The 13,326-nt window shown below is 37.0% G+C and overlaps 1 protein-coding gene across 2 annotated transcripts in view; it reads right to left on the bottom strand.

Moving 5' to 3' along the window:
* Positions 1–13,326, bottom strand: part of TRPC4 (transient receptor potential cation channel subfamily C member 4) — an 82,623-nt gene that overhangs the window by 26,940 nt on the left and 42,357 nt on the right. For both annotated transcript variants that reach the window (XM_008490107.2, XM_030454299.1), the window contains one exon: positions 11,669–12,005. In XM_008490107.2, the coding sequence (XP_008488329.2) occupies positions 11,669–12,005 (337 nt within the window). The remainder of the gene's footprint in view (positions 1–11,668; positions 12,006–13,326) is intronic.

Here is a 13,326-nt window from a genome sequence, read left to right as displayed (position 1 = left end):
GACGGCCCATATAAATCACCACTGTGCTGCAGGAGCCTGAGCAGCTCCAGGCTCAGAAGAGACCTGGAGGCGAAGGCTGTGTAATATGGATATGGCCCCTAAGACCTAGTGTTTGAGAACCATGCCTTGATTATTTTTATCTAATAATACAGATGTAGCCTCAGGATCATGGGAAGAGAGCTATGGCATAGAAAGCAGACAGTCGCATTGATAGAAAATCCCTGAATAAAAAGGATTTATGGAAATCAATACTTATAGGATTAAATAAAGTCTTTTGTAATTCATCACAATTAAGAATTCTCTTTACAAAATACTCTAAAGCCAGAGCAGAAATAGGATGGGTTGATTAATGAATGCTTAAGTGAGAGGCTGTAGGTTCATTAATGTCTTCTGCTGAGATACTCCATGATTCACAATGAGCCAGACATGAACTGATACAAATGCAACAAGGCTCTTGCTCAGCATCATGTGCTTTGGTAGCACTACCTAAAATGTAATAGAATTATGTACAGACTGAAAAAGAAATGCTGACTAATGCTGCTGCATTTGATCTGTTTTGTGACTGAAAACCCAGGCTGTTCCTAAGCACTTCCTGAGCTTCAGAAAATGAAATATAATTTTAAAGTTGAGACTAATAAAGAAATGCTGACTTATTGTAGAACAGTGGAAGAAAGTATACAGCTATTGTGAATTTGATTATTTTGAATTAGAAACACAACTAATCCAAACTACCAATAATACCCAAGTTATTTGGAAGCCTGAAGTTCCAAGCATATTTTGACATCATAATAGTGGTGGTTGTAATTTTTTTTCTTTGCTCAAGGGAACTCTTACATTTAACCTGATGCAGGCCTTGTTTTTCTCAAGCAAACAATAATGGAAAACTGACAATTCTACATTTTTGTTGCCTGTATTGTAGATGTGATTGTTTAGCCTCTCATGACAACCAAAGTAGGTGCAAACACCAGTTAATGAGACCTGATGGAACTCCAAAGAACTTGAATCCAGCCTGACTGAGGGACACTGTGTTAATGACAGGCAAAGAATCCATGTATGCACAGTAGAGCTTCCCAGACATTCCTTGTTGAGGGCAAATATTTGAAGGTACAAAAAGCCTAAGGCTGACTGCCTCTCTTCATAACTCAAGGGCAATCTCACCATGAAAGCTGAGTTTAAAGTCTTTGGAGCTACCTGGTCTCTATGGCTAGGTATTCTGAGAGATGCTCAGTTAATGTAATGAATGCTGGAAGAACTGGGATCTCTGGAGTTCTGCAAATCCTTCAAAGTGTACCTGAAAGGTAGCATTCTCAGAAATCTCAGAGCCTTTCTCCAAAGTGGAAGACTTCTCTAAGACCTGGTAAGCTTACATGAAGGAGCTTTCTGAGGAACAAACCTTAGGGATTCCAAGTTGTGCTGTTTAAGATTAATTTACAGCCTCATATTCAGAGCTCTTGAAATCTTGTCGTAGATTATATTATATTATAACTATATTATATTATATTATATTATACTATATTACATTATAACCTTTTGCAAGAAGGAAGATCACTCAGCTCTTATCTTCACAGAACCTGACAGAATATGACAAGTGGTACCATCAGGGAAAGTCTAAGAAATCCAATATTTTTTTTATTTTAATAAAAAGACACCCATTGTACAAAACAGAATTGTCCCTGTGACCTTGCATACTTCCCCTTTCTTTTTAGGAAACTGGACACAACCTGACTATTATCTAAGGAGACTTTTGAGTAATTCCAAAATACAATCTGACCTGACATGACTGAAGAGGAGAAGACATGCAGTGACAAGCCTGTCTAATGAATGCATTGTTACAAGTAGGAAACAGATCTAGACTCCAGGAATTTTCTTTTTATTAATGTGCTAACAGCAATGTTATCACGTAGTGACACAGCTCATGTCAAAGGTACACCTTCTGCAGCAAGAAAGACAAGATCTGAACAGAGCAGAGGGAACAGACTGCAAACAAGTACTGGGGAATAATTGCTAGGAGGAACCAGCCAAATAAAAAGGGTAGATCTAAAAGCAAGAGCTTTTACACAGTCAAGCTGGGGGCAAGTTCATTACCCAAAGCTCTTTTCACCTCTCTGGAAGGAAACAAGCATCTCCAAGGCAATAACCCTGCAATCTGCAGGTGACTCAATCTTCCCATTGACCAAAAGGGAGCCATGGAGCATTAGGCTGAATTAAAACAGATGTCTAACCTCCAGGTGCCTGTATTTAGCTGAAGTAATTCCACTCAGATCTTATTTCTACTCTTCTAGCTGGATAATCTTTCCTTTATTCTAGTTGTCTCCTTGCTCCAACTGTGTCCTTCCTATCTTTGCCCATCAGCTAAAATTTCACACCTGCCTCTTACACTCTCACCTACCCATTTGCTGTCAAAGTGCTTTTTTTATCATTTATTGCCACTTGGAAGGAAATTATCAACATTATGCAGCTCTTCAGCTTCATTAATCAAGGACTTAAGTTGAAAAGTTGAACGTGAGACTTTCCAGCATTTCCTGCAATATTTATAACTAGATACTGGAGCATGAAAAGAGAAATAACAGTGTGGATACTGTGAAACCAGCTGAGATGATAGAAACTAATTTCATTAAACACCCTGTGGTTTTAATGGGAGCAAATAGACATAAATTCAGGGCAAGAATCCCACAGACAACATGAGGCCCTAGGAATGACGGACACTATGGGGAGTGTTTCTATTTGGGCACTGTAAGGTATTACAAATGCAAACTGAAAAATGTGACCATATGACTGAAGTCCAGTTTGCCTGATGCAAGAAAGGAAGGAACTAAAATACATCACATAGAATAAATTTGGAGGAAAAAATGGATTCATTGTGCTAAATACACTTCCTTTCTGCAGAAAACATTTCTGGACATTGACGAAAAAATTCTTTCTTCTAAAATAAATCCTGCATATGATAAAAACTAAGTTTTATCCAAGCTAATAAAATGGATAGAAGTGAAAATGTTTCTTACTGAAGAACAAAAGGCACTAAAATAAAATACATACTTTCTTAGAATAATACCATTTTTCATTATAATTACCTCATAAAACTTTTAAAAATCCCTAAGAACTGAATAATGGTTATCACATACTGCATATCATCAATCTGTAGATTTTTGTGTATGTAGATACATCAATACAGGTACTCTGATAAGGTTAGTTTTTATTTTATATATCTATCTATAGACTTAGAATACGAAGCTGTATTTCCAGTCTTGAAATCTTAGGATTTTAAGACATTGAAATGTCTTTTTAAAACGGTGGACCCAATTTTCTGTTGATAAAGTAAGACTTAGTTTACACACTCACACCATGCAAATTTAAGAAGGGCCACAGCTCAATACTTTTAAAATTGTTCTCCATCCCTTTAGATAAAGCCTTGAGTTAGACACAATACCTTTTTTTTTGTGCAGGATGGCAGATAATTTTCAGATGGTAAAAACTCTGGACCTATCTTGACTGACCTCAATATCAATTCACAGCTACTGTTTTACTCCCATGGAACATGTATTTCATTCCCACACAAAACAAACAAACAATGACAAAAATAACTCCCTTACAAAATCCATTCAAACATATATTTAGTTCTAAGACAAAAAAAACTAGCTACACCTTGACTAAATTCCTTACTTGTACTGAAACCTGAGCAAATACAAAATTGAAATGCATTTACCAAAAATGCACCACAAATTTACACCATCTCCACAACAATGACTTTTACTGTGTATAATTGCGGTTAAAGTCTCACTAAATACTAACATCAAGATTTGCCAAAGAAATATATGAAAAGGCAGCATCCTGAACTAATTCTGGATTTAAAAAGATTTGTGGTCCCTAGGCAATTTTTTCCTTACCTTTCCCACAAAAGGTTGGTTGCTCTGAACTATTTTTGTTCCTTACTAGGTGATGGGAAGCAAGAGGTTCCTCAAGGTCAATCTCTGTGTGCCAAATTCAACAACGACCTTTTAGTATGTTTCTGGTAGAACATTTTTTTGCTGGACTGTGAAATCATTTAACTGAAAACTCAATTTTGCTCTCTTATGGGATCTGGAGTTTTTCACAGATACAAGAATTGAGATGAGCTGCTAATGATCTAAAGCCATATGAAGCAAAATCATGCTAAGAAATTCAGTGACCTTTGATATCTCTTCTGTTTTACACCTGAGCTCATGAATGGATCTCTGCTAAAAGTATGAATGTAATGAGGAACTGAGAGGCAACCTGCAATGACTGAAGAGCTCACAGTCTTTGGGGCATAGTTTCTTAACAGAATACAGATATTCTATAGGAATGTGCACAAAATGAAAAACGTGTCTTCTGCTTTTCCCTGGGGACAGGGAAATGGGTGTTTGTGAGGGGAACAACTGTGTGCAGGTCAGGCAAAGAGCTGGAATAACATGGCCAGAGGCACCATTTATGGTTCAGCTCTCTTCCCAGGGCAGCTACACTAAAATCAAGATGAGCTTGGACATTGCTGGTTTAAATTATCCGTGCACAAAACTCAACATTGGGAATACTTAATAACCTCAGCTCACTCTTTGTCTTCACTTTCTTATCTGTAGCACTGAATTTAATTTCTTCTCCCATAGAATCAGTGAAGACAAGTTTAGTAATGCCTCTGGACATCAGTGAAAAGGTAATGAACAATAAAAGGATTTTGGAGCCTTAGAGTTTTTCATATGAACTATACTACGACAGAGCAGAGTTCAGTGCTGATTAAGAACCAAAAGTACAGGTTTACTCTTGTGTTCAAGGAAAAGTATAATCTCTAAGAAACAGTGTTCAGCGGCAAATAAAACTCTCTAGGTATACATAGTGAATTATGATACTATACATATGTATTTCACCCACTATGAAACAGAAGGTGCCAATGGTTTGGACAATCAGAACTAAACAGCCCCTCAAATATTTACAGCTTATTTTCATCGTCCAGTCCAACAGTATCAAATTATTCAGTTGCTTGAGTAATTATGCAGTAAGACATCCATAAGTAAGTGTGACATCTGTTCCCCTAACCCAGTACCTTTAGAAGGGAGAGTACCCAGAATCTTTAGACTACACAATTGCTTTAATAACTTGAATAGCAAGAAGCCTGACTTTCACAGTATTCCTATACATTCCAAAAGCAAATATATGTAATTAGCAGTTTATTTTTAAAGCAGTCTTTTGAATTCCCTTTGTAAAATGTTCTGAAACACAAATTAATTGTAGTTCATTATCATAGCCCTTTCCCCTTTTTTTGATGTCTTCTTTTCTTTCTTTGTTTTTGTTTGCCTCTGTAAAACAGGGGTCTACTAAAGATTAGGAATATAAGCTAAAAGATCTTTAATGTCCTGGAGTGCATGTGAAAATAAATTGTAAACCTGGATTAACTGTTGTGCTCAGTATGAACTGCTTAGTGAGGTTAATAAAGTTGAAATTAATTTAAGATGTTCATTCAGACAATTTCAGATTCATGCACCTAAACTTTCCATACCAGTGGACTGTAGATGGTGATGAAGAAGTTGTCATGATCTAGGGAAATGAGAAAGGTGCTGTGTATTTGGAATGTATCATGTGCTTACACAGATGCATACAGCACCATTTTAGATTCCCTATATATCCAAGCTGGTGACCCCATGCAGGACAAAAAAAAGGTATAAGATTCCTGTAGGGCATTTATCATTTTTGCTATGAAAGAAAACTCCTTTTGTTTTTTGTTTCTCTATTTAACTACTGTAAAGGATGTTAAATACAGGAAGAGCACTGTTCCATCTAGCTTAAATTGCAGATGACCTTGAATGTTTGTGGAAAAGATTTAAAGGCAGAAAAAATTAAAACCTTCCAGGTTTGATGAGTGCAGGGGTAACCCTGTCCAGTGATCACATCTCTGCCACTGTGGCTGGGAGCAACAGGATTCTGGCTGGCTTGTCACTATGGATGAGATTCAGGAACTAAAGATCCATTTTAGGTGGAGGACACATTTACAAAGGTTTACAAATTTAGGATAGATTTTTACTAGAATAAAAAAAAATATATATGGCTACTTATATTTAACTTGAGGTCATAGCACCATTGGAAGCATTTTCCCAAATAAAAAGTTTCCTGACTTTTTTTATCATAATCAAAAGAAGATATTTTTCTTTGATGTCAGTTTTCAAAATGGCAGCATCATTCTAGATTAAATCTTAAGCACAAAAAGACACATATGAGCCAGCACCACCAACAACCAAAGGAAAAAATAAAATCACCTACATAAATTATGTTAACCTCATATATTTTAAACCTGGTAAACTTACAAGTAACTAAGTAAAGGGCCCTATTACAACAAGAATCAGGCAGTCTTGACAAGAAGTGGCTTAACTGATGTTTAAATAATTTCATTGTTGGGTCCAGTTTTGGGATCCCCAAGAAGAAAGAGATATTAACTGACTGAAGTAAATCTACCAAAAGGTGATCAAGGTGACTGGGGACAGTACCATATAATGTAAAAGAAAAGACTGAGTGAGCTGGGTTTGTTCAACCTAGAGAAGGGGACACAAATCGGGGGGGGGACGGACAGTACTGATGTCATCCACTAATGAAATTGTTGTTATGAATAACTGGAGCCAGATTTGTCCTAAAGGTGCACAGGAGGTAATGGCTGCATGTTGTAGCATGGAATGTTCCAGTTGATACCAGGAAAAAAGCTCACCAATGGCCTGAGACACAGGCACAAGCTGCTGAAAGAGGTCGGACTATCTGTCCACAGAGAAATTCAAGATTAACTGGACAAAGACCTAAGCAATATGACCTATCTTTGTAGCTAGCCTGTGTTAAGCAGTAGTTTGGACTAAATGGTCTTGAGTTATCATCATGTGCATTATCCTTCTGACTGAAGTTCTGTTCCAGCTTCCTCTGCGATTATTTACCTCTTCTGCACTTTATTTGTCACTACTGGTTGTATATTGTTTCATCATGCTGTCCATATTACCCTTTCTATCTGCTCCCCGGATAACATCAATTTGTACTGTTAATTTTTTACACAATTTTTTCTTGACCAAATTTAGAAGATGATGCACAGGGTATTTACCTCTATGACGATGTGAAGCACCTTGATGTGCCATCCAGTTGGATGTACATTGTGATAATCCCTGACAAGACTGCACACTCCCATACATCCTACCAGCATTTCGCTCACTACAAACGTCTGCAGGTTGCACAGCTCCCAAGCATTCACATTCTCTGTAGAGCCACACACTCCAATAGTATAAACCACTCTGACAGAAAGGATGAAGAACACATTGTTTAACAGATTCAGTACGGCTGCATTCCTGCCCTAGGCACTATTCTGAACAACACAATTACAATGAGTATTTAAAGATGCCCATAAAAGAGCAAAAAATTCATCAAAATGTATTTTCTTAAAAATGTTCTTTTTGTTTGTCCTGAACAACTGGCAGGGAACTTTTTAACCACATTCACTAAACACCACATTTGCCTGTTTCTTGGCTTTCTCCTCTGAATTTTGTAGAATTCCCTGGTGAGCCAACTGCCCTCTGTGAGAAGATTTAGAATGATCTCTGCTAGGTTTGAGGTTAGGGCTTAAGGCAAAAGACAAGATATGACAAGCCTACAAGGATCAATGTGATCCTTATTTGAGCAGCAGTCAAGTCACACAGAGGATGAGGCTGGGTCTCAATTTTCCCTGTGTCTCACCATTATGCTCAGAGGCCATTCGTAGCTAACTAGATTGAGAATTTGATGATAGAAAATATTGTTTTGCCTCACTTTTTTCATGAGATAGAATTCTTGTTTCTCCTGTCCTTTTTTTTTCAGTGGTGATGGATTCTCAAATATAGGAAAAAGACCTATGCTGCTGCAGTGTGAAGCATCTGGTATACTTGGGGCATCTGAATTGATAGCTAGTAAGATAAACAAAATAAAGTTTCCTTACCAGGATAATCTTGTTTCCTGTGCAAGGGCAGCAGATGCTGACTCTTCTTACCCAAATATTTCTCCACAATTGTTTCTTAAAGCTGTAACTTTAGCCTTGTTATACTGACTTGTTCCATGGATAATCACCACGTACTGTAACAGCACTTGTGTAATCATCTAATCTTGTAAAACACAAAATTAAGGCAGAAGTTTCCTGAAGAGATGTTTTAAATACAAAATCAATAGCCTCCATGGAAATGCAGCCCAATGCAGGCTTTTCCTATGAGCTTCCTACTCTAGTGACACTTTTAATATGTAGTAATTAGACACATTCAGCCCTGCATTACATAGTAGAAGGTAAATGCTAATTACTGTTTGATCACTAGAGAGCTTAGATAGTTATGGACAATCTTGAAACATCTTAAGTTCTATGAAATAGTGTATGCTGAAATTCATGTTGACAAGAAGCTGTGGAACTTTTCTTTCTCTCATCATTTTAAGGGAAGTAGCTATTGAAATGAAAATTATATGCAGAGTTATGTGACCTAAGAGAAAGACAAACAAAGAAATCTATTGTGTCAAAATGTTAATCGTTTTGACATGCTGTAGCTTCTCCAGGATAACCTTTGCTTTGGGAAAATGGTTTTACTTGCTCATGTTTCCACAGTTTCAGAGAAAAAATTTAACCCTAGAGCCACATTAGTTTTGTCTCAGACTTCAACATTTTTCATCTACATGCAGAAAATACAAAGATATAGTTATGTACCTCAGATTTAGGCTCCCTTGTGTCATTCAAGTGTGTTGCATTTACTCTTCTTAAGGATACTGTATAACTGTATAGTTTGAAGACCTGAGATGACAGACTAAATTATGCTCTGGAAACTAACCTTAGCTTATTGATAAGGACTTAACATAACTATTTTGTTTATTAAAAGATTACAACATCACAGTTTTTGTGTCTGGGCATATAAAACCAGCAGGTTTTGGCCAAGATTCATTCCTTTAAAAAAAACCAACCAAGCTAGAAAAGCTGAAATAAGACACGTTCATCACACACTGAGAGCTGAAGTGTCCTGTGGAGATGTGTGTCTGGCTCGTTCAATGGGAAATTAGGTAATTAATCAATTGCCTGAGATTATGATGTGTGAAGATGGGACCTGGGTGAGCTAAGGAACTGCAGCAACCAGAATCTGAAAACTTAACCTGACAAATGTGAAGCTGGAATTACAGAAAATCACTAGTTAGGAACTGCTAGAGGCCAGTGTGTAAAATACAGTGGTTTAGTTGTAAGAGATTTTGGAAGGCACAGTACCTTTGAACACTACAGTCTAGACTGACCACAAGCTATCCGACCTCATGGTATCTGACTATTGATCTTTATTCATGCTCATGAAAATTTTTTTATGCAAGCAGTTCCCTTGACACAACCACTACTGGTTGCAAATGAAGGACTTTGTCAGTACAAGATGTACTAATATAATCTGGCCATATGAGTCTACACTACAAATATTAATGCTGCTGTTAGTAGTAGTAGCCACCTTTACAGTCAGAATTCTCTAGGATAACGGCTTCTTCAAACAAGTGCTTTGCACTTTTGAGTTACTTAAACCTTTTTGTAAACAACAGTGTCAGAGGTTGAGGGTAATGGTGGTTCTTCCTGTTCCCACTGCATGTTTTCTGCAGCAGAGTTAGTCAGCAAAATTTTAGAACTGCCTCTAGCTGAAACTATCCCCTACCCTTCTCAAATTTTGCCTTTTTCTCTGGACTCTATTTCTCTGTTTATAAAGGCAGATTAATGATGAAATCTACTTTGGTGTGACAAGGTCTATGTGTCAGCTATGCATTTGTTCTTATTATCCTACATTCCAAGGATTCTGTGAAAGCTGGAGAGATACTGACTACCAGATGCTTTGGAAAGTCAGACAGAAGAGCTACTAGTGTCTGCTCTGGGCATGGTACAGCAAAGGAGGGCCCTCTTCTCCTCATCAGCATTGTACATTTATTTCTATGGAACTAATGTATCAAACTAATGATTTTATATTGGTTTCTTATTTTTTTGATGGTACAAAACTGGGAAAATTTACTGGGGTATTTTATTTTTAATTAATAAATGTGAATCTCATCCACTGAAGTTAGTTTGGCTTGTCTGTAGGAAATGCAATTCTAAGCAGCCTACCAGGTTGATTAGCTTCTTTGCTGCAATAGTAGATATTGGCATTTTTAATTCTAGGAGCAGTATTTCCCCAGAGAAGGACAACACAAGTTACAGTGGAGGCTGGCAATGAGGGCTGTTTTACAGTGTGCTGTCACGGAGGAACTCTGGGACAGGAGTTCATCTGTGGAAGGCAAGTCCTTCCAGGAGGTTCCTGACAAGTCAGCATACACAGGGCTTTCAGTCATCCATCCTTGTCTCTTAAGTGAAAGACAGATGTAGCCCTGCCTTCTGCTTCCCCCAGTGCTCCACCAAGGAACATATAGAGGAAAAGCCACTGAGTCTTTCCTCCCTGGAATATAAGGCACTGCCCATTAGGGTATTATAAATTCACCACTCCACTTAAAATTTTATATGATCGGTGGTACCAAATGTCTTATCATAGTAGTTGGTCTACAAAAAGGCAGGTGTCTAGGAAAAGTGCAGAAGTGAAGAGAAATAGTATCCTAATGGGAAGCTCTGGGAGAGGTAAAAGTATCAAACCCACACAAAAATATTTCAGAAACGCTTCTGTGTGAGCTTGACTATGTGATGACAATTTAAATGATGACATCAAACTTAAATTCTTGTAGTTAAGACTACCAAGTCCACCCTTCTACAATTTCATTTCAATCAGGACTGAGTATATTTGGCCTGATATGGCCTAATTTTTGTCAGTTTCTAAAACAAAAAACAGGGAAGAGAACACAACACCAAGAGAGATACCATCTACCAGGGGAGACTTGTGAAGGTAGAGAGTACCTTGAACAGTCCAACCTCATAGGATTGAGCAGTCACACAGGAAGACATTTAAGGCTGACATGACCCACACAAATAATCCTACACTGCTCAATGATCCTACACTGAAACTTTTATTTAAAACTCTTAGGGCAGATCCGAGACATTTTTCCCCCCATTTTAAAAATGCTAGGGGGATTTTCTTTTTCCTTGTGATATAAAATATGGGTTTTTTTCAGTGAGTGACAATTTCTTACGAATGGTTTTGTACTGCATGTATATTTTGGTGAAAATACTTTTTTGATGAAAATGCTAGGCATTGTTATTTGCAATAGACATATTTTTCATATTAGAAAGACACTGTGTCTCATTGTGATACCTGTAAAATGATTATCATGGCAAAGGAACCCTTTTTCAAAAGAAAAAAAAAAGACAAAAATAGATGCACAATTAGAAGAATCAGAACAATTTCTGGCCTAGAGAAAATAGATACTAAAAAATATTATGAATATATATATGTTCCAGGGCACTGCTTAATCATGTGAAGGAAACCCCAATATCTTTTGTTCTCCCTCGTTAAAATGTAAAAGATGGTGATACTTTTTTTTTTTTTCCCCTCTTTTTCTTCTTAAACTCTTTCCAAGTTGTCTACTACTCTTACTCAGTATTGGAGGAGACAGCACATTTGCCTGTTTGGGTAAGTCAATAATCCATGACAGACTCTCTACTTTATCTTCCTGCCTCAGGAACGCTTGACAAAATCACAGGGTCAAAAAACACTTTTCACTGTATTTTCTTTAGTAATACATTTACCCAGGACCCACGGTAATATCATCCACTCGACGATGGTTGGTGGTGGTCCTTGCATGCTCAGGTCTGACCTGTCAATGTGCTGAGAGGCAAGCAACAGCAGGAACAGGAAAGTCAAGTAGGATGCAGTATGGCAGATAAATTTGATAAATGGCTTTCTGATGAACAGCCCCAATGGGCTTTTGGGAGCTATCAGGTAGCACACAGAGAAGACTGGGAAAAGGAGTCCTATCACAACACAGGTCAACATCTTCACAGCCCAGTGTCGTCTCCTCCACCCGGGGAACTCATCGTACCAGCGGGATGCGAGCAGCTGCTGGCAGTTGGGCTGAGCAACAAACTACAGAGGGAAAAAGAAGAGGAAGACAATTAGTTTCTTGTTAATTTTGTAAAGTTATTTCCATGCTGTCTAAATTACTTAGTGCAAACCCACTCATACTGGTAATAGCAGTTAGGCAAGGCTGAGTGACCCTTCCCTTCCTCCAGTTCAGAAAACATGGTACAAAGCCATCAAAATTCACTTTTCACAAAAAAGCTTGATTTCCCCATCAGTTGAGAACACAACTATAAAAACTATACAAATGGACTATAGAATACAATTACCTCAAAAGTTGAGGTACAAACTGAAAAACAGGTTCATAAATACTTCCACTATTCAACCAGCAACATTTGTAGAGAATTCATAGAATATGAAGTGGAAGCCACTATAAAAATGAAAAGTACAACTGAGGTCTGTGAGGAGTGAAACAGAATTCCACAGCCATGAATAAACTACTCTCAGTTATATTCCCTGTTAATTCTCTAAAAATGAGGCTCACATGCTTCCACACTGACAAAACGCTTGCAGAAACATTACATAAGACTTGTACAAGATGAACCAAGCACTAACATTCCCTGGTGCTTCACTAATCCCTGCTAGGTTAAATGCCTACCCTGTACAATGTTTTATGGTCTGTCTGTTCCCTATGATGTGATTTCAGGTTTTAAAATATGATCTTTAAAACTGCATTTAATAACAACAACAACAACAACAACAAAATTCAGATCCAGTGAATATTTCATATTTTTCAGATAGATTTTCAAAGAAGTTGAAATGAAAATTAAAATCTTTATTTGATCACTAGTTCCTTCTTTTCCCAATCCTTTCTTTTATAAAGGGGACACAGAGTAGTAGTATGCTAGACTTGACATAAGAGAGATACAATAGAAACAAAATATGCATCAAAGATAGTTGTTACATTTAACTTTTTTAAAAAATAAAGTAATAAAATAAATAGAGGAATTTCCTTGTGTTACATAAATGCATGTATGTTTAAATTTGATTAAAATTAGATGAATATATAAGAAAGCACAAACTTCTTTAGCTTATTAATTAATATGACAATTTACACCAGATAATTACAGATTTTAATTCCAATCAAAAGCACTTGATTTGTTATTTGACATTATTTTGATAATAACCACAGAAGCAAAGTTCTTTTAGGGATGAAAAATAGATAGCTTCTCAGTTTCTGAAATCACTGGGATTTCTACAAAATGCTATTTAGTCTACAAAATGAAATGAGAGTCAACATGCATTTTTCTATATATGTCTGGGTCTTGTCAGAAATGTTAACCTGAGCCAAATTAAAACCTGGTGTATGTTAATGAAATGCCAGTGT

Source organism: Calypte anna, chromosome 1 (assembly GCF_003957555.1).
Source record: "Calypte anna isolate BGI_N300 chromosome 1, bCalAnn1_v1.p, whole genome shotgun sequence".
Taxonomy (NCBI): domain Eukaryota; kingdom Metazoa; phylum Chordata; class Aves; order Apodiformes; family Trochilidae; genus Calypte; species Calypte anna.
This window is presented reverse-complemented; position numbering and strand designations above follow the sequence as displayed.